The sequence below is a fragment of the Oncorhynchus kisutch genome, linkage group LG1 (genome assembly GCF_002021735.2).
Source record: "Oncorhynchus kisutch isolate 150728-3 linkage group LG1, Okis_V2, whole genome shotgun sequence".
Classification (NCBI taxonomy): domain Eukaryota; kingdom Metazoa; phylum Chordata; class Actinopteri; order Salmoniformes; family Salmonidae; genus Oncorhynchus; species Oncorhynchus kisutch.
In genome coordinates this window covers 50376889-50404164 of record NC_034174.2, presented here as the reverse complement: position 1 = coordinate 50404164, position 27276 = coordinate 50376889, and the positions used below count along the sequence as shown (strand labels likewise).

The window sequence follows — 27276 nt, the reverse complement described above, 5'->3', positions numbered from 1 at the left end:
ATATGCACTATGACAACATTTGTTAAAGTTTTTGTTCGTTTTGGACTTCGGTAAGAGTTTTTCCAGCACAAAAAAAAATGTCTTGCCGAAAGCCGAAGTCGGTAGCCGAAGTCAACGCCCCTAACGTTAGGGATTCTTCAATAAAGTCTTTGTTGTCATTCAGTGAGAGACGACAAGTTCATGCACATTTCTTTTGTTGAGAAATAATGCACCCAACATCTTAGTTGGATGTAAAATTGCACGACGGCAAAATTACCTCGGCAAAATTAATGACAGATTAATGACAGATTTCTTGAGTTTCTTAATCTTAGATTAATTTTGAGGAAGTGTATACTGGCTACAGAGTTGAAACAACTCAGATTTGACAGTGTAGTGAACACTGCTACATCACATTGCACAGGAGGACAGTGGGACACTGACCTCCTCCTGCTGCCTGGAAGTTGGGCAGGCTGGGGATGAGGACCTGGTGGAGGAACAGAGGTCTGCTGTTCATCCTGATCGCCCCCGACAGCAGACCCCCAAAGTAGTAGATATACCTGGGGAGGAGAAGAGAGAGAGAGAGAGAGAGAGAGAGAGATTGGGGCGTTTAGAATTAAGAAGGATGGTGCATACTCAAACAGGTGACAACCTAGCTGCAACATACAAGGTGAAGGAGAAAAGTTGGGAAGATGGCATGACATAAAAGTGTTGTGACATAAAAAAAAAGAGCGATTCTCCTGCCTGTTTTGAGAGGGCTGCAGCGAGGAGGACACTTTGTCTTCGCAGAACTTCCTCATTGCCAGAGTGGTAAGGGCCTGGTCCACCCTGTATAGACACAAACATAGAATCAAGAACTCTCTGTACAAGTGTACCCACGTGCGGCATCAACATGACCGACAGTATGCATGTGCACAAAATGCCCGCGCACACAGTCATCGCATACCCTGCGGAGATCTTGCTGTAGTGCATGTAGGCCGCCACGATGACCCCCGTCCTCCCCTTGTTTCCCTGTGAGAGAGAAGAGGAGGAAAGAAACAAAGAGAGCAATGTAGGGCAACTGGACATATTTGAACAGAACAAACAATACAAACAATGCAAACAGCAGCAACGCAACAGTACAGCCTCTCCCCTGACCTTGCAGTGCAGGACGACCACGTTGCAGGGGTCAGAGGTGAGCCAGGTCTCCATGGCCTTACACATGGCACAGATCTTGTCGAGGGGTGGGGCGTGCAGGTCTGGCCAACCAAAGTCTTCAACCTGAATTTGGCACACACAGTGAAGTTATCCATCTCTGGATAAATCTTCTATGGGAAGCAGTGATCGTAACCAGGATTTGAGAGCACTATACTAGTGGAGTGCGGTCCTCAAACACTCAATTACAGGTATATTGCACAATTATATTGCATCTCTATGGTGGTCATCCTACCTTGGGGTTGAGTCTGGTGATGTCATGACGCTTCTCAGAAAGGTTTAAGAGCTGGGAGAAGCAGCCATTGAGACAAAGAGAAGGGGAAATCAACAATGTCACACAACCACCATACACCGTTGTCTCAACAACGGTTGACCGCAAGTTGTCTGACATAATATGCACAAAACATTACATTAAAGTGCTGGGTGGAACAAAACAATGACCTTTTGTTACAAAAAAACAATATACTGTTTGTATTGCTTCTTTATAACACCATACAGTAACATAGTTAATATACCCAACCGGGCCCTAAGAATGAACAATCGTCACTTGCTAACTATATGAAAGAGTAATGGAAGATGGCGCAAGCTCAATGGTTAGTAATCGTTATGATAGAAAATAGCGTTGTTCACGGACCACAAACAAACATCTTTGTTTTCGTTTTATTAACATTTAGGGGAGAAACCAGTCTTGGCAACAGATATTTATATATTTTTTACTTTATCATTCAACAAATTTTCTCCTTTCATCTCCATTCAGACCAGGGCCCATACTCAGAGAAGTGAGTGCTGTTCTAGGATCAGTTTTGCCTTTTGGATCATAATGAATAAGATTACATGGACAGGGGGGGCCCGGATCCTAGATCAGCACTCCTACTCTGAGACACTCCGTGAATATGTGCCCGGATGTGGACAACCTTAACTTGTGAGGGCCTGTGTGGGTGCAGGCTTTTGCTCCAGTCCAGCAGTAACCTAATTTTAAAACTCAAAGCCTTGATTGAGGACTATGATTAGTTGTAAGTTGTGTAAGGTGTGTTACTGTTTGGCTGGAGCAAAAGCCTGCACCTACTGTACATCGAGCCCCGAAGGTTATGTCATCCCACCCCTGGCTGACCGACAATTAACTAACTTTTGGTAGCCACAATAATATACAGGCTTCTTGTTAGTCATATGTATCAATTGATGTACCCAGCACCAAAGTAATGTACATTAGTACACGCAATGGAAAAAGTACATTAGCACACGCAATGGAAAAAGTTTTAAAACGTTTTGTAACGGAAAATAAAAATTAGTGTTTCTCATTGGACAAATCCCCAGGTAGTCCTTACCTGTTTCGGTCTACTTTGTTAAGTTTGGTGCCTGAACGTTCACATTTTGGACGTGTGAATTGCCTTTCTCCAAGTACAGTACTCATTCCCCCCCAACTCACCAGGAACTTGTCTTGGTGTTTGGACTTGAGCATGGCAGCCACTTCCTGTAAGTTGCCGCGGTAACATTGTTCTTCCAGATCGGGCAGGAAGAAAACAGAGATGATCCTCTCAGTGATGTAGGTGAGGTCAAAGTCATAGTGCCTCGCCATCACTCTCTCCATCGCACACTCCCCACTCTTACTCCTGGAGGAGAGGAGAGGAGAGGAGAGAGAGACAGAGACAGAGACAGAGACAGAGACAGAGACAGAGACAGAGACAGAGGCAGTCAGTTCATCTCTATAATTTATTCTATTCTGTGGTCAAAGCAAAAACTTAAGTTGGTCTCAGATCAATTGTCTGGGGCCAAGTTAACCTCACCTTTCACGTTAAAAAAAATCATAACCATCATGCTTTTAGGGAGTGAGGATCATTTTGTAAATGCGCATTTGACCATTTCCAGTCCCCTTTCTTAGTGGGTCCAGGGTCCATCCCAGAATAATTTATACGTAGAAGGACTGAGGAGCTCACTTCTGGTGCCTTTTTAAAAGAACATTCTACTCCAAAATGAATGAAAAATTTTTTTTGCTGACACCATCTAAAATATAATATCCACCTCCATAATGACCCCAAAATTATTTGAACATATTGGACCATGCATATAGCCTATGCATGGTTTGCATTATCAGATGTGCCATTAGCAATAAGCATTATCACCTGTAGCACAACAGATGCAGCATAGGGGCTATAAATACATAGGTTGAAGCATGGTGCTTTTCCATCTGCATTTACCCCATTACCCCCATTGGACATCCTGATTGTTATTAGAATGAATCATGATTAAAAATATATTATTAATAATTATTGTATTACAAAGTATTTCATTGCCCTTTTAAGATGCCATTGCCCCTTCAAGAGCTCTGTTGCTCAGCTGCGCCTAAACCATGCTTGAAACCCCGGTTGTGTGGTTGTAACTGCATTTTTTAAATGATGTCACGTGTGCAATTGTAGGCGTAAAGAAATAAACAAATTAGCAATGGAAAGAATGGGATCCCCCTCCAAAAGACAAAAGTGTTCTTCCTGTGATTGCATTAAGAAATCTTGTGCATTGACTGCTTGCATAGGCGCAGCATTAGTTTCAAGTTAGGGGAAGCTAAACATTATTTAGTTTAAAAAAATAAAAAAATAAAAAAATAAAATATTGCATGCATCTCTCATTGCATTTGCAGATGAATGCAATATAGTCTACTATTCCTAACATGATGAGTAGATTGGAGAGTCATAAATTAGGTTAATAATATAACCCACTGGGCACACCACCACCATTTCAACATGGATAATTGGGTAATATTTGGTTGAGACGTTGATCAATGAGATTAAAACCCATATACATCCATTCAAAAAGAAAGCCAAAAGTTAGCTGAATTTCCAATGTGTTATCACTATGCTTTCAACCATCTAAATGCACAACCAAATTCCACTGGAAAAACAATGTCAGATAATTTGTTTATTTATACAACAGATGAATGAATGTAATGATCATTGTGAAATCAACCAGAGCTGGAAACCCTAGGCCTATTGTATTGTCTATTTTTAGTTGAATTCTGGGTTGAATTGGAACAATGGCTGTTGATGACTGCAAAAGATATCTAGGCCTAAAGAGAATTGTTAATGATATGAGTGTATGGTCACATTTCATTTGCACTGTTAAACCTACCCTTTGGAATGACTTCGATAACAACAGTGAATCTATTTCGTTTTTAAGAGGAGATCTCTTATGGTAGCACATTGGTAATAGTCAGTGACACATATCATGGCTGGGCTTGGTTAAAACCCTGGGTGGGAGACCAAAGGGTAGCTGTAGATAGATCAATTCTCCACTAGGAGGTACTTCCCAGTCTAGTTTTTTTTCTGACGTTGAAGATCTGACGTTGTTTTGAAGGTACAAATTCACCATATTTCGTATAAGGTTTGTCTATGTTGAACTTTCACCCTCAAAACAACAGTTTATTTTAATTACACTTTTACAAAATCCAATATATTTTGCACATAGATTCCACATCACAATACGTTGACAGATTACATCGAAACAACCTTGATTCAACCAGTTGTGCCCAGTGGGAACTGACTCACTGTTAGCAAAAAAAAATACCGTTCTGCTTTTCCTCTTCTTTCTTAGCACACATCCAGAGCTCAGCCCCAGCTCGAGGGAAATGTTTTAGGAGGAGCCAAGAGAAATATGAGAAAAAAATATGGCCTTTTATAAACATATTTCATGCAATTCCATGCCACTTTTATTCCATGACTGAAGACAATAGCAGAACTTTAATAGCACAAAAGTTACAGGGTAGGCTACTCTGCTAACACGGACAAACTAAGATCAACAAAAAACTGCCTGGTCTTTGAACACAACCATCTAATCAAGGCCTATGAAAATGGGAGACATGTTGTAGACTATGATGTCCATCTACCCTGGACGAGGAAATTATTGTCCCAAAAAAAAGCTTTCCAGGAGCACGGACTCGCCCAATGATAGACAGTGAATATGCGCACTCACCGGTGATATGGCCGATGCCATCGGCTATAGTGCCAGTACGATAAGCTACTGTTAGCTCAATAACCTATTGCGAGTTCAGGATTTTGATAGCCTAACTAAAAGACCAGTTTGTTTTTTCTTTGTCTCCTCTCTTTTTTCCCCCAGCCACCGTATCTTGAAATACTACGATTAGGCTTAGGCTTATTTTAGATGCTTTTCACCAACAACCGCAAAACAACAATCATCTATTTACCCATATTGCGTGCTTATACCATGGCGATTTAAAACAATCCACAGCTATTTAAAAAAGCTATTAAAAAAAAGAAGCTAATGATCTTCTGTGCCTAAATCATGCTCTCTGGTGGATTTAATGTATTTTTGTATAAACAGGAGTAATTATATGGCAAGTTAAATTCCATTTAGCCTATTGGACACGACACCTGTGACTGCTTGGACCTCAGAATACATGTTTCCCTTCCTATCCGGAGTGGTGACAGAAAAATAACCTCTACCTCATCAAAACAAAGGAGCTGATCGTGGACTTCAGGAGACAGCAAAGGGAGCACGCCCCCATACACAGACGAGGCCGCAGTGGAGAAAGTGAAAAGGTTCAAGTTCCTTGGCGTACACATCACTGATAATCTGAAATGGTCCACCCGCACAGACAGTGTGGTCAAGAAGGCACCTCTTCAACCTCAGGAGGCTGAAGAAATTCGACTTGGCCCGTAAGATCCTAAGAAACCTTTACAGATGCACCATTGAGAGCATCCTGTCGGGATGTATCACCTCTTAGTACGGCAACTGCACCGTCCGAAACCGCAGGGCTCTCCAGAGGGTGGTGCGGTCTGCCCAACGCTTCACTGGGGTCATACTGCCCTCCGGGACACCTACAGCACCCGGTGTCACGCGAAGGCCAAGAAGATCATCAATGACCTCAGCCACCCGAGGTCAGTATATGTGCATCAAATCTTGTACCGAGAGACTGAAAAACAGCTTCTATCTCAAGGCCATCAGACTGCTAAATAGTCACCACTAGCCGGCCTCCGCCCGGTACTCTGCCCACAACATCAGTCATTGTCACTAGGCGGCTACCTCCTGGTTACTCTAACACGCACCTTAGAGGCTGCTACTCTATGTACATAGTCATGGAACACTGGTCCCTTTAATAATGTTTCCATACTGTTTTTACCCACTTCATACATATATACTGTATTCTAGTCAAGACCTATCCTATTTAACCATTGCTATACATACTACTCTTCAGATATACTACATATTCTATCCATATCCTGTCTATACATCCCGTCACACACACACATACATACAGTACCAGTCAAAAGGTTGGACACACCTACTCATTCAAGGGTTTTTCTTTCTTTTTCCTATTTTCTACTTTATAGAATAATAGTGAAGACATCAAAACTTTGAAATAACACATGTAGTAAATAACCAAGTGATGAACAAATCAAAATATATTTTATATTTGAGATTCTTCAACGTATGTGTTATGGCTTTACACCACCTGCTAAAATGTGGATAAAGAGTTACTTGTCTTACAGAACACAGAGGGTGTTCTTTAATGGAAGCCTCTCAAACATAATCCAGGTAGAATCAGGAATTCCCCAGGGTAGCTGTTTAGGCCCCTTGTTTTTTAAATCTTTACTAACGACATGCCACTGGCTTTGAGTAAGGTCAGTGTGTCTATGTATGCGGATGACTCAACACTATACACGTCAGCTGCTACAGCGACAGAAATGACAGCAACACTTAAAGAGCTGCAGTTAGTATCAGAATGGGTAGCAAAGAATAAGATAGTCCTAAATATTTACAAAACCCTAAACCTCAACTACGTCTTGTAATGAATGATGTGGAAATTGAGCAAGTTGAGGTGACTAAACTGCTTGGCTGTGCTGGCTTGGCAGAAGCTAATGGGGATCCCTAATAAATACAATGCATCCGGGAAGTATTCAGACCCCTTCACTTTTTCCACATTTTGTTAATTTACAGACTTACTATAAAATTGTTTTCCCTCCTCAATCTACACACAATACCCCATAATGACAAAGCAAAAACAAGTTCAAACTACATTTTTAACTGAAATATCGGAAGTATTCAGACCCTTTACTCCGTAGACTATGATGTCCATCTACCCTGGCAAACCTGTGTTGAAGCACTTTTGGCAGCGATTACAGCCTCGAGTCTTCAGGGGTATGCCTGGCAAACCTGCATTTGGGGAGTTTCTCCCATTCTTCTCTGCTGATCCTCTCAAGCCCTGTCAGGTTGGATGTGGAGCGTCGCTGCACAGGTGTTTTCAGGTCTCTCCAGAGATATTCGATCTGGTTCAAGTCCGGGCTCTGCCTGGACCACTCAAGGACATTCAGAGACTTGTCCTCAAGCCACTCATGCATTGTCTTGGTTCATGCATTGTCATTGACCCCCAGTCTGAGGTCCTGAGCGCTCTGGAGCAGGATTTCATCAAGGATCTCATCAAGGATCAAGGATCTCTCTGTACGTTGATGACAGAGGCCACTGTTTTCTTGGTGACCTTCAATTCTTCAGAAATGTGTTGGTACCACAGGTAACACAATCCTGTCTCAGAGCTCTACGGATCATTTCTTTAACGTCATGGCTTGGTTTTTGCTCTGACATGCGCTGTAAACTGTGGGACTGAGGTGGGTGCCTTTCCAATCAATTGAATTTACCACAGGTGCACTCCAATCAAGTTGAAGAATCATCACAAGGATGATCAATGGAAACAGGATGCACATAATGGCAACGCATCCTCCGAAACACAACCCAACCTAGCCGCACTGCTTCTTGAAGCCAGCCACACCAATATGTCGGAGGAAACACCGTACACCTGGCGCCCTGGTCAGAGTGCACTGCGCCCTGGCCGCCACAGGAGTCGTGAGTGCGCGATGAGACAAGGATATCCCTGCCGGCCAAACCCGGACGACGCTGGGCCAATTGTGCGTCGCCCCATGGGCCTCCCGGTCGCGTCCAGCTGCGACAGAGCCTGGGCTCGAACCCAGAATCTCTGGTGGCACTGTATGTTTTGCAACCAATAAAACTGTATTTGATTTCATAGATCTTGTAAATTGGATGTGCCTCGAGATGAATATTGATCTCTCATAGAACACACAACAACAAGCTGTGTAGGTAAATAGGTAAACTATTCCACTATGGGGTAGTCTGATTTTGTTTTAATAACATTACAAAAATAGCAGCACTGGAAAGTTACATCTTAACTAATAAAGTATAAACTTTGAATTACTTTGCTAGTAGCTACAGTAGGCTACACCGCTATTTGAGTTGAGCGCCCTAGTGGTGCGTGTTATATATTTAGTTCCCTTCAGCTGAACATCGGAGTGACAGCATAAATCATGCATGTCAGTGCAGTACACACAATGTAACAGATATGTATTTATTTGAGAATACAATTATTTGGACATTTATTTCGAACAGACATGCTTCTGTTTGAAGCGGACATTTCCAAAACGTCCATAAGATGGAAATCTGTCGGAGAGACAGACAACTTTAACCAGATTATATCACTGGCCTCATTTATCACTATCTGCAATTGATTGAATCAAGTCCTTCACTACAGAATATAAAAAGCATTTGGTACCTGGGAAGGAAGATCCTCTTCTTATGGGACAGGGACTTAGTAGACCCCTGCTGAGAAAGAGGCATAAAGAGAGAGAACACATTACTAAAGTTGTACAGTTCAAAACCATAGAAATAAGAATGATACAGTGCATTCGGAAAGTATTCAGACCCTTTCACTTTTTCCACTTTGTTACATTATAGCCTTATTCTAAAATTTTGTAAATAGTCCCCCCCCCTCATCAATCTACACACAATACCACATAATGACAAACCAAAAACAGGATAAGAAATGTAAAAAATTAAACAGAAATACCACATTTACATAACTATTCAGACCCTTCACTCAGCACTTTGTTGAAGCACCTTTGGCAGAGATTACAGCCTCGAGTCTTCTTGGGTATGACGCTACAAGCTTGGCACCCCTGTATTTGGGGCGTTTCTGCCATTTGTCTCTGCAAATCCTCTCAAGCTCTGTCAGGTTGGATGGGAAGCGTCGCTGCACATTTTTTTTTTGGTCTCTCCAGAAATGTTCGATCTGGTTCAAGTCCGGGCTCTTGCTGGGCCACTCAAGGACATTCAGGGACTTGTCCCCAAGCCACTCCTGCATTGTCTTGGCTGTGTGCTTAGGGTTGTTGTATTGTCGGCCTGAGGTCCTAAGCGCTCTGGAGCAGGTTTTCATCAAGGATCTCTCTGTTCTTTGCTCCATTAGCTAATTTTAGCTAATTTTTCAGAACATATTTTCTTCTTTTGTTGCTTGTTTTGTCTCCCATTCAGCCTTTCAGTTTTCCTTTCTTTTATTTTCAATGTAAAACATGTACATTTAAATATTTGTAGGATAAAAAAAATTCAGCAGCTTCTGCTAAATTTTGGAACTCTTTCTTACCCTTTTCAGACATGTGGAATGTGCCACCTTGAAAGAGCCTTGGTTAAGGCATGTTTGACCGTAAGGGTACACAAAACCTTCTCTGGAGCCAGTGAACAAGCATTTTACGTGTCTGTAAAGGAATTCCGCTTCTGAAGTGGGACTAACATCCATCACTACCATAAACACAACACAGCACATCAACAAGCAACATGTATTGTCATCAGGGAAACAGTACAGAACCTTCTATGCTGTAGCAGAATTCTGCTGTCTGAAAGGGTACAGACGCGGGCGGCACTCATTAAAATTGTCTGAAGGTTATCAAATGTCACTATCGACACGTTACTGTAGTGGTGTTCTATGTCTGTAAAGCAGTGGTCACCAACCGGTCGATCGCGATGACTAGGGAGAGATTCAATGAATACAGCAAAGAGCTGCTATGTTATGAGTTAAGGTTTAAGTTATTCGGCACTGTCAACACTATGTTCAACACTATGTTCAACACTTTTATAAGCCACAAAATGCGCGTTCTCCGTACTTCCACTCACGCCACAACCAGCGCTGCGACTAGAATAAATAAGTATAGCAAAGTGTTTTTATAAGCTTGTTTTTTTTTATATAGAGGAATATTTCACTTTCTTTGGTCATAGGAGTAACAACATGAATTGGTGCACGAGGCAGAAATAATGCAAAACGACTTGAGTTTTTTTTTTTTATCTACCGGAAGACTGCCCCCTTTTTCTCAGAGGAGGGAGAGTGGAGAAACAGTGAGTCGGGTGCAGAGCATGTGAGCGGTGTGGTAGGAAATTCCGCTCATGGAGCGGTGAGTCCATTCCTACCGCTCTGCGCTCACAAAAAGAAATATGCCTTCGATCCATTCATTGAAATCACAATTTAACCAACGCCCATATAAACTCATAAAAAAAAGAAACGTCCTCTCACTGTGAGCTGCGTTTAGTTTCAGCAAACTTAACATGTGTAAATATTTGTATGAACATAAGATTAAACGACAGACAAACTGAACAAGTTCCACAGACATGTGACGAACAGAAATTGAATAATGTGTCCCTGAACAAAGGGGGGAGGGGGGGAGGGGGGTAAAAATCAAAAGCTCCCAAGTGGCGCAGTGGTCTATGGCACTGCATCTCAGCTAGAGGCGTCACTACAGACAACCTGATTCGAATCCAGACTGTATCACAACCGGCTGTGATTGGGAGTCCCATAGGGCGGCGCACAATTGGCCCAGCGGTGACAGCGAGTTTGGCCGGTGTAGGCCGTCATTGTAAATAAAAATGTGTTCTCAACTGACTTGCCTCGTTAAAGGTTAAATAAATGCAATTTTTTTAAAGTAACAGTCAGTATCTGGTGTGGCCACCAGCTGCATTAAGTACTGCAGTGCATCTCCTCCTCATGGACTGCACCAGATTTGCCCGTTCTTGCTGTGAGATGTTACCCCACTCTTCCAACAAGGCACCTGCAAGTTCCCGGACATTTCTGGGGGGAATGTCCCTAGCCCTCACCCTCCGATCCAACAGACGTGCTCAATGGGATTGAAATCAGTGCTCTTCACTGGCCATGGCAGAACACTGACATTCCTGTCTTACAGAAAATCTGCCATACTGCTCGTTCTGTGCGTGGTGGCATTGTCATGCTGGAGGGTCATGTCAGGATGAGCCTGCAGGAAGGGTACCATACCGTTCCCTGTAACGCACAGCGTTGGGATTGCCTGCAATGACAACAAGCTCAGTCCGATGATGCTGTGACACACTGCCCCAGACCACGACGGACCCTCCACCTCGATCCCGCTCCAGAGTACAGGCCTCAGTGTAACGCTCATTTCTTTGACGATAAACGCGAATCCGACCATCACCCCTGGTGAGACAAAACCGTGACTCGTCAGTGAGGAGCACTTTTTGCCAGTCCTGTCTGGTCCAGCGACTGTGTGTTTTTTTATCCCATAGGCTACGTTGTTGCCAGTGATGTCTGGTGAGGACCTGCCTTACAACAGGCCTACAAGCCCTCAGTCCAGCATCTCTCAGCCTATTGCAGACAGTCGGAGCACTGATGAAGGAATTGTGCATTCCTGGTGTAACTCAGGCAGTTGTTGTTGGCATCTGTACCTGTCCCACAGGTGTGATGTTCGGATGTACCGATCCTGTGCAGGTGTTGTTACACGTGGTCTGCCACTGTGAGGACGATCAGCTGTCCGTCCTGTCTCCCTGTAGCGCTGTCTTAGGCGTCTCACAGTAAGGACATCGCAATTTATTGACCTGGCCACATCTGCAGTGCTCATGCCTCCTTGCAGCATGCCTAAGGCATGTTCACGCAGATGAGCAGGGACCCTGGGCAACTTTCTTTCGGTGTTTTTCAGAGTCAGTAGAAAGGCCTCTTTAGTGTCCTAAGTTGGTAGCATCAAAGCTATCACCGCTGCTCTTTCCCTCCCTCTGACTGACCATCAGATGCAGGCCCTCAGCTAATTATGCTCACTCAACTGTGCCTCACTAGTAATAAAACAAATGTATAATCTTTTGGGTCTGAGAAGAAAAACATAGACAGGGCAATTCAGTCATAGCCAATATGCAGTGATAATGTATTGGGCCTATAGCCTACTGCACAAACCTCATTGCTACAGAACTATTAAGGCCTAGGCTTACGTTTTTTAAGTCATGTTTAAAATTAAATCTGAGTGGTAAATCTCGGGCTTGGATTTTGACTCAAAGTAATCTCGACTCAGAAAAGGTTGGTGACCACTGCTGAAAAGGGTCTCTCTCTCTCGATCTCGCTCAACAGCTGGACAGGAAATACTGCTGCAGTCATGCTGTCATCACAGATTTCGCCTTCCACATGACAGACCAGTGGGCATAACGCCAGACTGTCACACACACAGATATATGCACTGCACGGATATACAAACTGCATCATGTCCCAGAGAGGCAGAAATTAATCTGTCTAAACTGCTTTGTAGTCCTACACTGAAATGTGCCGTATACTATACTTCACAACCTGTGATAATACAGAATGTATGTAGTCATCGATGTTCAATGAATGAGGCGCAGTAAGTGAGCAAGTGCGCACTGCACACATTGGAGAGAATTACAGCCCTTATGTCATAATTGATTCTGTTTGGTATTTCACACTTGTTAAGCCTGTTTATGACTAACAATCTATTAACATTTTTCAATTCGATCTGTTTATTGTTACAACTAGAGGGTACACTGCCACACCATCCCTCCTCATCTGAGAAAGGGAGGGAGGAGTACAGGGGTAGAGTTGGGCCAAAATAAACACCAGATTACGTCTCCCTCCCTAGCTGGCAATTAGACAGGCGTTTACTGAATGCACAAAGGCCTCCTCTTCATTCCTTATACTTATGAACAAATGTGAAGATAGAAAACACAAGCCAATATACATTTACAAAAGCACCAAGCACAAAATGCACACTGTCCCATACAGACACACACACACACACAATACCAGACTCCCTTTTGCCTCCAGAACAGCCTAAATTCTACAAGGTGTGGCATTCAAACATTGCTCAATTAGTCTCAAGGGACCTAAAGTGTACTAGGAAAACATTCCCCGCACCATTACACAACCAGCCTGTCATGTTGACACCAGGCAGGATGGGGCCATCGATTCATGCTGCTTAAGCCAAATCCTGACTCTGCCATCAGCATGACACAACAGGAACTGGGAATTGTCAGACCAGGTAATGTTTTTCCACTCCTCAGTTGTCCAGTGTTGGTGATCGTGTGCCCACTGGAGCCGCCTTTTTCTTGTTTTTAGCTGATAGGAGTGGAACCCAGGGTGGTCGTCTGCTGCAATAGCCCATCCGGGACATTGGCCGACGAGTTGTGCGTTCAGATGCCGCTATTTGTCTGTTTGTGGGCAACCTGTTAGCTTGCACGATTCTTGCCATTCTCCATCAACAAGCTTTTTTCGCCCACAGTACTCCCACTGACTAGATCTCATCAATCTTGGTAAACCCTAATCACTTGTTTTGCCCATTCTGACATTCAAACAGTATCTGAATGCATCAATGCATGTCTGCCTGCTTTATATAGCAAGCCATTGCCACGTGACTCACTGTCTGTAGAAGCGAACCATTTTTGTGAACGGGTTGCGTACCTAATCAACTGGCCACTGAATGTATGTTCATGTGTGTACAGTCTTCGTCTTTGCATCTTTGTGTGTGTGTGTGTGTGTGTGTTTTCTTCTGTGTGTGTGTCCTTGTGAGTCTGGAATGAAGAGGCCTCAGTCACACGCACATAAGCTGTGTACCAGTTTTAAGAAATCATTACCATATGGTTAAGCGCTGTTGTTTCACAGACTACTGCACACACGTCAATATCAGTGGACCACAATGTACAGTAAAAAGGAGCCACAGTAACATACGGACCCTAACTGAGTACAGGGGAATGATATTATACCCATATAAACTCATCTCTGCCGTTTTGTGATTAGACTAAATCTAAATTAGACTAACTCTAATCTTAGTTTTAGACACAATGCAGATGACTGGAATGAAAACATGTCAGGGAAAAATGTGAAGAGGGGTGATATGAAACTAAACGGAGTCGGAAAGAGAAGACCAGAAGCATGAACATGGAGGGGGACAGGGAGTGAGGGATGGAGGGGAAGGTAGAGAGAGAGAGAGAACACAATAGAGGTTATGGAGATAGATTTTATATATATATATAGTTTTTTTCCCCTCATCAATCACACATTACCTCATAATGACAAAGCGAAAACAGGTTTCGACATTTTTGTATTTAGACCCTTTGCTATGAAACTCGAAATTTGATCATCCTTGAGATGTTTCTACAACTTGGAGTCCACCTGTGGTAAATTCAATTGATTGGACATCATGATTTGGAAAGGCACAAACTTGTCTATATAAGGTCCCACAGTTGACAGTGCACATCAGAGCACTTCAACCCTATACTATAGGGCTGCATCACAGCCTGGCACTGCAACTGCACAGCTCGCAACTGCAGGGCTCTCCAGAGGGTGGTGCGGTCTGCCCAACGCATCACCGGGTGCAAACTACCTACCCTCCAGGACACCTACAGCACCGGATGTCACAGGAAGGCCTTCCACCCGGGTAGCAATATATGGCAGCACAATAGAGGCTGCTGCGCTATATACCTAGACTTGGAATCACTGGCCACTTGAATAATGGAACACTAGTCACTTTAACAATGTATAAATATTGTTTACATACTGCTTTACTCATCTCATATGTATATACTGTATTCTAATCAACTGTATTTTAGTCAATGCCACTACGACATTGCACAATCTAATCTTTATAGATTTATTTTAGATGTATTGTTGTTAATTGTTAGATAGTAATGCACTATTGGAGCTAGGAACATAAGCATTTTGCTACACCCGCAATAACATCTGCTAAATATGTGTTTGTGACCAATAAAATTTGATTTGTCCATAGCGCTCCAAGACAGGATTGTGTCGAGGCACATATCTGGGGAAGGGTACCAAAACATTTCTGCAGCATTGACGGTCCCCAAGAACACAGTGGCCTCCATCATTCTTAACTGGAAGAAGTTTGGAAACACCAAGTATCTTTCTAGAGCTGGCCGCCCGGCCAAACTGAGCAATCAGGGTAGAAGGGCCTTGGTCAGGGAGGTGACCAAGAACCTGATGGTCACTCTGACAGAGCTCCAGAGTTCCTATGTGGAGATGGGAAAACCTTCCAGAAGGACAACCATATCTGCAGCACTCCACCAATTAGGCCTGTATCGTAGAGTGACCAGACAGAAGGCTCTCCTCAGTAAAAGGCACAGGACAGCCTGCTTGGAGTTTGCCAAAACGGCACCTAAAAACTCTGACCATAAGAAACATTCTCTGTTCTGATGAAACCAAGATTGAACTGTTTGGCCTGAATGCCAAGTGTCATGTCTGGAGGAAACCTTTCACCATCCCTACAGTGAAGCATGGGTAGCAGCATCATGCTGTGTGGATGTTTTTCAGAGGCAGGAACTGGGAGACTTGTCAGGATCGAGGGAAAGATGAACAGAGCAAAGTACAGAGAGATCCTTGATGAAAACCTGCTCCAGAGTGCTCAGGACCTCAAACCGGGGCGAAGGTTCACCTCCCAACAGGACAACGACCCTAAGCACACAGCCAAGACAACGCAGCAGTGCCTTTGGGACAAGTCTATGAATGTCCGGACTTGATCCCGATCGAACATCTCTGGAGAGACTTGAAAAAAGCTGTGCAGCAACACTCCACATCCAACCTGTCAGAGGATTTTTTAAATGTATTTAATCTTTATTTAACTAGGCAAGTAAATTAAGAACACATTCTTATTTACAATGACGGCCTACCCCAGCCAAACTCCGACAACGCTGGGCCAATTGTGTGCCCCCCTATGGGACTCCCAATCACGGCCGGATGTGATACAGCCTGGATTCGAACCAAGGACTGTAGTGATGAATCTTGCACTGAGATGCAGTGGTTTAGACTGCTGTGCCACTTGGGAACTTGAGAAGATCTGCAGAGAAGAATGGGAGAAACTCCCCAAATACAGGTGTGCCAAGCTTGTAGTGTCATATCCAAGAAGACTTCGAGGCTGTAATCGCTGCCAAAGGTGCTTCAACAAAGTACTGCGTAAAAGGTCTGAATACTTTTGTAAATGTAATATTTCAGCTTTTTCTTTTTAATAACCATTTTTGGTTTTGTCATTATGGGGTATTGTCTATAGAATGATGAGGGGAAAACATATTTGATCCATTATACACTGCCTTCAGAAAGTATTCTTACTCCTTGACGTTTTCACATTTTGTTGTGTAACAGTCTGAATTCAAAATTGATGATTTTTCTCACCCATCTACACACAATACCCCATAAGGGCAAAGTGAAAACATGTTTTAATATTTTGCACATTTATTGAAAATGAAATGTATTTACGGAAGTATTCACATTCCTGAGTTAATACTTTGTAGAAGTACCTTTGGCAGCAATTACAGCTGTGAGTCTTTCTGGATAAGTCTAAGAGCTTTTCACACCCAGGTTGGTTGTCAAATTGGTTGTTGGATCATTGTTAGACAACCACTTTCAGGTCTTGCCATAGACTTTCAAGTAGATTTTAGTCAAACTAACTCGGCCACTCAGGTACATTCACTGTCTTCTTGATAAGCAACTCCAAGGTTGATTTGGACTGTGTTTTAGGTTATTGTCCTGTTGAAAGCTGAATTCATCTCCCAGTGTCTGGTGGAAAGCAGACAACCACGTTTTCCTCTAGGATTTTGCCTGTGCTTAGCTCCATCCTGTTTCTTTTTGTACACTGAAAAACTCCCCAGTCTTTAATAATTACAAGCATACCCAAAACTTAAAATAAATGTAAAATGTTATTTGTCACATGCTACCGAATAAAACAGGTGTAGACCTTAGTGAAATGCTTACATACAAGCCCTTAACCAACAATGCAGTTAAGAAAAAATACCAAAAAAAAGAAGAAATAAAACAAATAATTAAAGAGCAGCTGTAAAATAAAAAATAGTTAAGCTATATACAGGGAGTACCAGTCCAGAGTCAATGTGCAGGGGCACTGGTTAGTCGAGGGAACTGAGGTAATATGTACATGTAGGTAGAGTTATTAAAGTGACTTTGCATAGATAATAAACAGAGCATAGCAACAGCGTAAATACGGGGGGGGGGGGGGGCAATGCAAATAGTCTGGGTAGCCATTGGATAAGAAGTTCAGGAGTCTATGGCTTGGGGGTAGAAGCTGTTTAGAACCCTCTTGGACCTAGACTTGGCGCTCCGGTACCGCATGATGTGGACACCTAGGAACTTAAAGCTCTTAACCTGTTCCTCCACAGCCTCGTCGATGAGAATGGGGGCGTGCTCGGTCCTCCTTTTCCTGTAGTCCACAATCATCTCCTTTGTCTTGATCTGACTTCCTCCCTATAGGCTGTCCTGTCATTGTCGGTGATCAGGCCTACCACTGTTGTGTCATCGGCAAACTTAATGACGGTGTTGGAGTCGTGCCTGGCCATGTAGTCATGAGTGAACAGGGAGTACAGGAGGGGACTGAGCACGCGCCCCTGAGGGGCCCCCGTGTTGAGGATCAGCGTGGCGGATGTGTTGTTACCTACCCTTACCACCTGGGGGCTTCCCGTCAGGAATTCCAGCATCCAGTTGCAGAGGGAGGTGTTTAGTCCCAGGGTCCTTAGCTTAGTGATGAGCTTTGAGGACACTATGGTGTTGAATGCTGAGCTTTAGTCAATGAATGGCATTCTCACATAGGTGTTCCTTTTGTCCAGGTGTTAAAGGACAGTGTGGAGTGCATTAGAGATTGCATCATCTGTGGATCTGTTGGGGCGGTATTAGAGTGGGTCTAGGGTAGTGATGTTGATGTGAGCCATGACCAGCCTTTCAAAGCACTTCATGGCTACAGATGTGAGTGCTACCTTATTGTTCTTGGGCACAGGGACTATAGTGGTCTGCTTGGAACATGTTGGTGTTACAGACTCGGACAGGTTGAAAATGTGAGTGAAGATACTTGCCAGTTGGTCAGCGCATGCGAGGAGTACATGTCTTGGTAATCTGTCTGGCCCTGAGGCCTTGTTAATTTTGACCTGTATAAAGGTCTTACTAGCATCGGCACCGGAGAGCGTGATCACACAGTCGTCTGGAACAGCTGATGCTCTCATGCACGCTTCAGTGTTACTTGTCTCGAAGCGAGCATAGAAGTCATTTAGCTCGTCTGGTAGGCTTGTGTCACTGGGCAGCTCTCGGCTGTGCTTCCCTTTGTAGTCATGAAGTCATATAGTAGTTTGCAAGCCCTGCCACATCTGACGAGCGTCAGAGCCGGTGTAGTACGATTCAATCTTAGTTCAGTATTGACGCTTTGCCTGTTTGATGGTTCGCCAGAGGGCATAGCAGGATTTCATATGAGCTTCCGGGTTAGAGTCCCACTCCTTGAAAGTAGAAGCTCTACCCTTTAGCTGAGTGTGGATGTTGCCTGTAATCCATGGCTTCTGGTTGGGGTTTGTACAGTTAAAGTCAGAAGTTTACATACACTTAGGTTGGAGTCATTAAAACTACTTTTTCAACCACTCCACAAATCTCTTGTTAACATACGTTAGTTGTGGAAAGTCGGTTAGGACATGTACAGTGGGCTCCAAAATTACTGGCAATACACAAATACTTGAAAAAAATTATCAACAATATATTTATAGAGATAAATTCAAAATACCAACATGTGAGAAATACTGTACTTTATTAATGTTTCAATGGAACCCGCCAAAATCATACAATTATTTAATACAAAATACATTTCACCAAAATCAAGTTTCATAATTATAGGCACTCCTCATTTAGTACTTGGTGCCACCACCTCTGGCAAGGATAACAGCATGGAGTCTTTTCCTGTAATGTTTGACAAGGTTAAGGAACACATTTGGTGGGATTTTGGACCATTCCTCTATGCAGATCCTTTCAAGATCCTTCACATTCTTGGGATTGCGCTTATCAACTTCCCTCTTCAACTCAGCCCACAGGTTTTTGATTGGATTTAGGTCCGGCGACTGAGATGGCCATGGCAGAAGATTGGTTTTGTTGTCACAGAACCATTTCTGTGTGGATCTTGAGGTATGTTTTTGGTCATTGTCTTGTTGGAAAGTCCACATATGGCCAAGTCCCAGCCTTCTGGCAGAGGCAACCAGATTGTCAGCCAAAATTGCCTGGTACTTGGTGGAATTCTTTACACCATCAATCTTAACTAGTGCCTCTGGACCTCTGGAATTAAATCAGCCCCAACACATCACTGACCCACCACCATATTTCACCGTGAGTATGAGGTGCCTGTCCTTGTATGCATCTGTTTCGATGCCAAACATGCCGATGCTGTATCGTTCAATTTTGGTCTCCTCTGACCAGAGCACCTTCTTCCAATCATAATTTAAATTACATTTGGCAAACTCCAAGCGCTTGCGTCCATTAAGGGCTTTCTTTTGGCAACCCTTCCAAAGAGCCTGTGGTTGTGGAGGTGGCGTCTGATGGTGCTTTTTTAAACCTGGTGACCCTAAGACGCCACCAAGGCCTGGAATTCTTTCACAGTGATTCTTGTGGATTTTGTTGCTTCTCACCATCCTCCTCCCTATCCTGGGGGGCAAAATGCATTTGCGTCCTCTACCTGTGAGGTTTTCAACTGTTCCAGATCTTTTGAATTTATTTATATTTGCCCTGACAGTGCAATCGTTTGTGGATCTTCTTGTAGCCATTACCAGATTTATGAAGGGTTACGAACATCTGTCCCTTCTGAATTGCCAGTTATTTTCTTTTCTTCATGGTGTTGGATGACAAAGGGATATTGCATTCGTGTTACCTCATTTTTATACCCTAGTGGAAAAGGAAATGATGTAATGGCTCAATATAGTTCCTTAACATTTAGATAAACTTAAGTGGAATTTAATTCCTAGTTTAATTTTGGTAAATGTTATTTACAATAATATTTAAGGATGCCATTAATTGTGAAACCTTGATATGGAGGACATAGATTTTTAATTAAATCAATAAATTATTTTGTTGGGTTCCATTTAAACATTAATAAAGTAAAAGGTATTTTTCACATGTTGGTATTTTGAGTTTATCTCCATAATTATATTGTTTATATATTTTTAAGTATTGTTTGTGCATTGCCAGTCAGGGGTGCCAGTAATTTTAGAGCCCACTGTACTTTGTGCATGACAGGTAAAACAATTGTTTACAGATTATTTCACTTATGTCACTATAATCACTATTCCAGTGGGTCAGAATTTTACATATGCTAAGTAGACTGTGCCTTTAAACGGCTTGGAAAATTCAAGAAAATGATGCCATGGCTTTAGAAGCTTCTGATAGGCTAATTGACATCATTTGAGTCAATTGGAGGTGTTCCTGTGAATGTATTTCAAGGCCTACCTTCAAACTCAGTGCCTCTTTACTTGACATCATGGGAAAATCAAAAGAAATCAGCCAAGACCTCAGAAAAAAAAGTGTAGACCCCACAAGTCTGGTTCCAAGACATCAGGACATCAGTCAGGAAGTTAAAGCTTGGTTGCAAATGGGTCTTCCAAATGGACAATGACCCCAAGCATACTTCCAAAGTTGTGGCAAAATGGCTTAAGGACAACAAAGTCAAGGTATCGGAGTGGCCATCACAAAGCCCTGACCTCAATCCTATAGAAAACTTTTGGGCAGAACTGAGAAAGCGAGTGCGAGCAAGTAGGCTACCCAACCAGACTCCGTTACACCAGTTCTGTCAGGAGGAACAGGCCAAAATTCACCCAACTTATTGTGGGAAGATTGTGGAGGGCTACCCAAAATGTTTGACCCAAGTTAAACAATTTAAAGGCAATGCTACCAAATACTAATTGAGTGTATGTAAACTTCTGATGTGGTGTACTCCTCAATGTCATCAGAAGAATCCCGGAACATATTCCAGTCTGTGCTAGCAAAACAGTCCTGTAGCTTAGCATCTGCTTCATCTGACCACTTTCTTACTGACCGAGTCACTGGTGCTTCCTGCTTTAGTTTTTGTTTGTGATCATAATCAACCGTTTTATTATCGGTTGATTGTACGTTGGCGAACAGGACTGATGGTAAAGGTAGATTAACCTCCCCGCGACGGATCCTAACAAGGCACCCGGATCTTCGTCCACGATACCTCAGTCTCTTTCTCCTGCGAATTATGGGGATGAGGGCCTTGTCGGGCGTCTGAAGTAAATCCTTCCCATCCGACTAGTTGAAGAAAAAGTATTCCTCCAGTATGGGGTGAGTAATCTCTGTCCTAATATCTAGAAGCTCTTTTCGGTCATAAGACATGGCGGTAGAAACATTATGTACAAAATAACGCAAAGAAAAATACACAATAGGTTACGGGATCGTAAAACGGCAGCCAGAGAGAGAGGAGAGAGGACTGTGCCTGATTGTTTACTGCTGGGCTGAGGGAGCCGCTGCAGCTCTTTCAAACACCATCATTAGACACTAACAGCCCTAGCCACAGCACTTCACCAACTCCACTTCTCCAGGATGAAAAGAGAGAAACAGAGATGAACGGAAGATGAGAGCGATAGGTCGGGAAAGTGAGAAAGTCAAAGACGAGAGAAAAAAAGGGAAGAGAGGGTGTGTGGGGGTCATGATACAATGGGGTAAAAAAGTATTTAGTCAGCCACCAATTGTGCAAGTACTCCCACTTAAAAAGATGAGAGAGGCCTGTAATTTTCATCATAGGTACACTTCAACTATGACAGACAAAATAAATAAAAAAATGAATTTATTTGCAAATTATGGTGGAAAAATAGGTATTTGGTCACCTACAAACAAGCAAGATTTCTGGCTCTCACAGACCTGTAACAACTTCTTTAAGAGGCTCCTCTGTCCTCCACTTGTTACCTGTATTAATGGCACCTGTTTGAACTTGTTATCAGTATAAAAGACACCTGTCCACAACCTCAAACAGTCACACTCCAAACTCCACTATGGCCAAGACCAAAGAGCTGTCGAAGGACACCAGAAACAAAATTGTAGACCTGCACCAGGCTGGGAAGACTGAATCTGCAATAGGTAAGCAGCTTGGTTTGAAGAAATCAACTGTGGGAGCAATTATTAGGAAATGGAAGACATACAAGGCCACTGATAATCTCCCTCGATCTGGGGCTCCACACAAGATCTCACCCCGTGGGGTCAAAATGATCACAAGAACGGTGAGCAAAAATCCCAGAACCACACGGGGGGACCTAGTGAATGACCTGCAGAGAGCTGGGACCAAAGTAACAAAGCCTACCATCAGCAAGGGCATTGAAGATGAAACGTGGCTGGGTCTTTCAGCATGACAATGATCCCAAACACACCGCCCGGGCAATGAAGGAGTGGCTTCGCAAGAAGCATTTCAAGGTCCTGGAATGGCCTAGCCAGTCTCCAGATCTCAACCCCATTGAAAATCTTTGGAGGGAGTTGAAAGTCCGTGTTGCCCAGCAACAGCCCCAAAACATCACTGCTCTAGAGGAGATCTGCATGAAGGAATGGGCCAAAATACCTTGTGAAGACTTGGTTTTGACCTCTGACCTCTTGACCTCTGCCATTGCCAACAAAGGGTATATAACAAAGTATTGAGATAAACTTTTGTTATTGACCAAATACTTATTTTCCACCATTATTTGCAAATTAATTAATAAAAAATCCTACAATGTGATTTTCTGGATTTCTTTTGGTCGTTTTGTCTGTCATAGTTGAAGTGTACCTATGATGAAAATTACAGGCCTCTCTCATCTTTTTAAGTGGGAGAACTTGCACAATTGGTGGCTGACTAAATACTTTTTTGCCCCACTGTATAAGAGAGAAATGAAACACTGAGATTAATGGAAATGTAATAGAATGAGAGATTAAAAAACATATATTTCATCATTTACATTACTGTGTGTTCTACTGAGAGACATCAACTAACCATGAGCCAAAATGCCATTATAAAAGTGATGGTAGAGATTAGGGGTGTGAACGTTAAAATATATATATTTTTTTAGATTCTTAACAATTAAGTAAAAAATGTAATCCCCCACAAAATTTCAATCACAGTGCAGTTGTCACAAAACATATGTTCTGTGTTATAGCCAAACTAGACATAGTGGGTAAATTTCCACAACAACTAAGAGTGGTGAAGCGCCAGGCCCTGGTGCACTGGCTACCACGCTGTGAACAGCGTGAAGCAAACCTGTGCACGTGTGTGTGTGATTGTATGAGAGCAAAGTGCTGCTCACTCATCTCAATATCCTAGCCTATAGAGCCCCACAGTTGAGGTGTCATCATTTCAATCACCCACATGGGTATATGCTCCTAAAAACCAATGAGGAGATGGGAGAGGCAGGACTTACAGCGTGTCGAGCGTCACAAAGAGAACCAAGTTCTATTTTAGTGCCTGGCTACGCAGACGCTCGTTGACGCGCGCGAGCAGTGTGGGTGCAATGATTGAATAACATGTATGTGTACATTTATTTTGCAACGCGAGCAGTGTGGTCCGTATGTAAGGCTGTAATGTGAAAAAGTGATGGGGTCTGAATACTTTCCGAATGCACTGTAAGACCGCTGACATTTTCAGGATAATGCCATGTTGCTCGAATTGACACCAAGCTTCAAACTAACTAGATGTAGGGGATGGCTAATTGCTACTGCCTTCCTGAGCTCTAGAGGAACTGTTACCCCCAGATCCAGATGCCTTGGCTGTCAGGGAGGAATTTCCACTGTCACATTTGAGTGACCCTTTTTTTTTGGTAAATGGACTATTGGGTTTTTCATAATGGTCATTGGCTGTGACTTTATGTGGTGCTTTTTTTGGATCAGGTCTCTCAGTAGCAGGAGGGCGAAGGGCAAAATCAAGAAAGTGGCTGGGAATTCAGTGGGAGAAAACTAATTCTGACTGTTTGAGTCAGAGGTTACACTCTGACTGTCATCCAAGACAGAAACGACACAACTTCCAGTTGCCAAGGTAAAAAGAGAGAGGGAAGAGAGAGGAGGAAGAAGTGAGTAACCAGCCAAAACCCTGAGAATATTGAGCTGAGAATATTCTTTATGACAGCAGTTCAGAAAAATGACACTTGGTAACCCTCTCAAGCATCTTCACTTCTCTAACCAATGGCTTAACGAGTTAGAGACTTTGGTTTCAGACAACGCCAACATTTCATCAAGAACACAGGCTAGATTTAGGAGCTGTGTTGCTGTGGCTAAGTAAGTATTAATCTTCGCCTGTCTGTCTGTCTGCCTGTCTGTCTGTCTGTCCGCCTGTCCCGTAGGATCTTATGCAGTAAAATTTAGACTAACCACAGTCTTGCCCGGCATGTACCCCTACCCCCACAACCCTTGCCCCAAATAAACACTACTATAATGAGATGACAAAAGACAGAGATTAAGATAATGCACAAGAGGTCGGGGGGTATTAAGAGGCATGGGGGAGGAGAGAGATTGGAGAGGGAACTGGGCAAACAGAGCTGGGAGGGAGAGAAAGCTTGGGGGAGAAGGCAAGAGAGCAAGATTGGGTAAAAGTAGAGGGGAGACCTCCGGGTCTAGCCAGAGAGAAATAATGAGAGAGAAAATGAGAGGGGGAGAGAGAAAGAGCGAGACAGCGAGTGAGCACTGGGGGGGGGGGGGGGGGGAAATCAACAGCTGATAATGTCCGTCCAACCATCGAGAGCAGACAGATTTCGCAAGCTATTTTGATAGATCTCCTCATTTTAGATCCCCGCTCTGAGCGCTCATCGGGTCATTTGTTTGTTTGTTCATCCGTCAACTCCGATCTCCACTTGCCTTTCTCGTAACGGCTATGACAAAGTGTGCAGACCGTGCTATGTCATGTCCGTTGCATACAAACGTGTCACTCTTTAACCCTTTTATGCTTCTGGATATTCCCATAACTCGCGTAGTCAACTTCACAGGCAAAAAAGCTACTATGCAGGATTCATGGAAATGAATGAAACCCTACAAAACCCCATAAGCCTCAGTGCTACCAGAGGCACTGACATGGCCACAGCACAGAAAATAAAAACCCTACCATCCCTGTAACATTAGATAGCTATTGTTGTCTGTATCTTCCAGCTCAGCTACACAGGATATGAAAAAAACACTAGGTAAATATATAACACACATACTTGTGTGTGCGCGCGGCGCATGCACACATTCTGCCTTTATTGCTTCCGTACTCAGCGGGTAGAGAGCTTAAGCCATTAACCCACTATGGTGCATGCAGCATCCACCACAGTGTACACCCTAAGGCGTACACGCAGCGGCTGCAGCTGGAACGGTGGCAGAGACGACAGTGACAATTCTGTGACGGTGACGACTCCGCACTGTTACAAATAAGCTCAACACCGTGACATTTGTCCTTTCAAATGAAACCAATCCACTTCACCTCCTCTGCTATTGAGCTCGAGCACTAGAGAGCTGTATCTGTATTGACAGAACTATTTCTGTCTCGTAATCGATATAACCTTAAATACACTTCGAGCTTGCAATCAAGGGACAGGATGTGTCGCTTGTAGTGGTCGCAATAACATCCACTCACGTCTGTGTCTTTGACATGCTGCCCAAGGTACAGTATTCCACATGAGCGAATTTCACCCCAACCAAGACACTCTGCTACTACTTATATTGTCGCCCTGGTATTTTTCTTAAATAATACATCAAAATATGTTGTATAATACATGTAGAAAGCAGGTCATTGCACGGTGAAATCCACATTCATAGTGCACAAAGTACTTAACTATGAAAAATGGAACCAACTCCAAAACTAGGTGATGTTTTTGACTCTTCTATAAACCCCCCCTGAAAAATCCATCCATCCATTATCACATAATAGAGTAACATATCACTGTAATCTCTATCTCAATTCATTTGTCAACAGAGCAGTGCATTATTTGAACAGCTGACAAAGTGTGTGCATCATGATAATCTGTAGCTCGCATGACCAGAAGCAGTTGGTTCACAGATGTTAGGGCAGCTGACTGTTTCCCAGCCATTCTGTTCTTCTGTGTCCTCTCAAACAGAACCTTCCACACACACATCTGAGGTGCGCTTCCTCCCGTTCCCAGTTTTGCTGTGTGATGTACAGCAATGCTCAATCTATATACTCAATAGTCCATACTCTCTTCTAGTCATGTCTGCCAGCCTTCATATCGAATAGCTAAGGGTTCAATATCAATCTACTGCTCTATCAACAACAAACACAGAGAGGGGAAGACTCAGAGTATAATCTTTCCCTTCAGTGCCCACTATAAACTCCAGACTACTCTATACCACTGAAATAGTTTTAGTTTTACCTTTCAGCAAGGCGCTTCAGTTCCCCCTCGCTCTTTCTCTTCAACCTCTGTCACCGACAAGCCTCTCTGTAGAGAGATGGTGATACAGTCCTGCTTTCTCTCTATCCCTCTCTCTCTGACTGCAACACACGCGATACCGTACTTTTCTACCTCCCTCTTTAACACACACACAGTCCAGCTGTGACAGTACACCCACACACACAGACACACCCTGGGCACCAGTCCAGAGTCAAAGGGCTCTGGTTTCTGACACTCTCTTCACTGCCCTGGGACGAGACACTGATAGAGGGAGGGAGAGATGAAGAGGCAGAGTTGATGAGAGAGAGCCCGAGAGAGAGAGAGGGAGAGCTTAATTCCTCACATCAGAAAAACATCCCCATTCGAAATGGCAACATCTGGAAAAACTACTTTGAAACCGATACGAAAATCCAGAATGGCCGAAATGTAACGAGACTCAGATCAAATTAGTTGATCAATTTTAAAAAATGAAACAATTAAAAAGACCAACAAAACCCATTAGACATACCCATCACAATAACAGAGCTGAAAGAGAACGCCAAAGTGTGGTAAAGCCTGTGGGCCAGACACCATCTGCAATAAGATGAAGAAAAGCTGCAGGAAGCCATGCTCAAGCTCTTCAACCCAGTGTTGAATGTAGGATACTTTCCAGAAATATAGAATAAAGGCATAACACACACATTGAAAAGTAGACCAATTCTACCCTAATAATTATTGCAGTATCTGCAAGACCAGTAATCTAGGGAAGGTTTTCTGCAGCATAATAAATATGAGAATACAGACCTTCCTCACAAAAAAAGTGTTTTAAGTGCATGTCAAATTGGCTTCTTACCAAAACAAAACACCTGACAACATCTACACCCT

At 43.2% G+C, this 27276-nt stretch overlaps 1 protein-coding gene across 8 annotated transcripts in view; it reads right to left on the bottom strand.

Moving 5' to 3' along the window:
* Positions 1-27276, bottom strand: part of LOC109891762 (tensin-2) — a 75252-nt gene that overhangs the window by 30422 nt on the left and 17554 nt on the right. For 6 of the 8 annotated variants that reach the window (XR_004210253.1, XR_004210252.1, XR_004210257.1 and 3 more), the window contains exons 4-10: positions 8738-8787; positions 2597-2780; positions 1406-1456; positions 1114-1236; positions 923-987; positions 721-804; positions 421-536 (exon numbers count right to left, since the gene is read on the bottom strand). Coding sequence is in view for 5 of the 8 variants with exons in the window: in XM_020484268.2 (XP_020339857.1) it covers positions 421-536; positions 721-804; positions 923-987; positions 1114-1236; positions 1406-1456; positions 2597-2780; positions 8738-8787 (673 nt within the window). In the remaining 3 variants the exon portion in view is untranslated. Of the gene's footprint in view, positions 1-420; positions 537-720; positions 805-922; positions 988-1113; positions 1237-1405; positions 1457-2596; positions 2781-8737; positions 8788-26394; positions 26609-27276 lie in introns of those variants that run through there. The other 2 variants (XM_020484274.2, XM_020484255.2) reach the window with 2 other exon arrangements.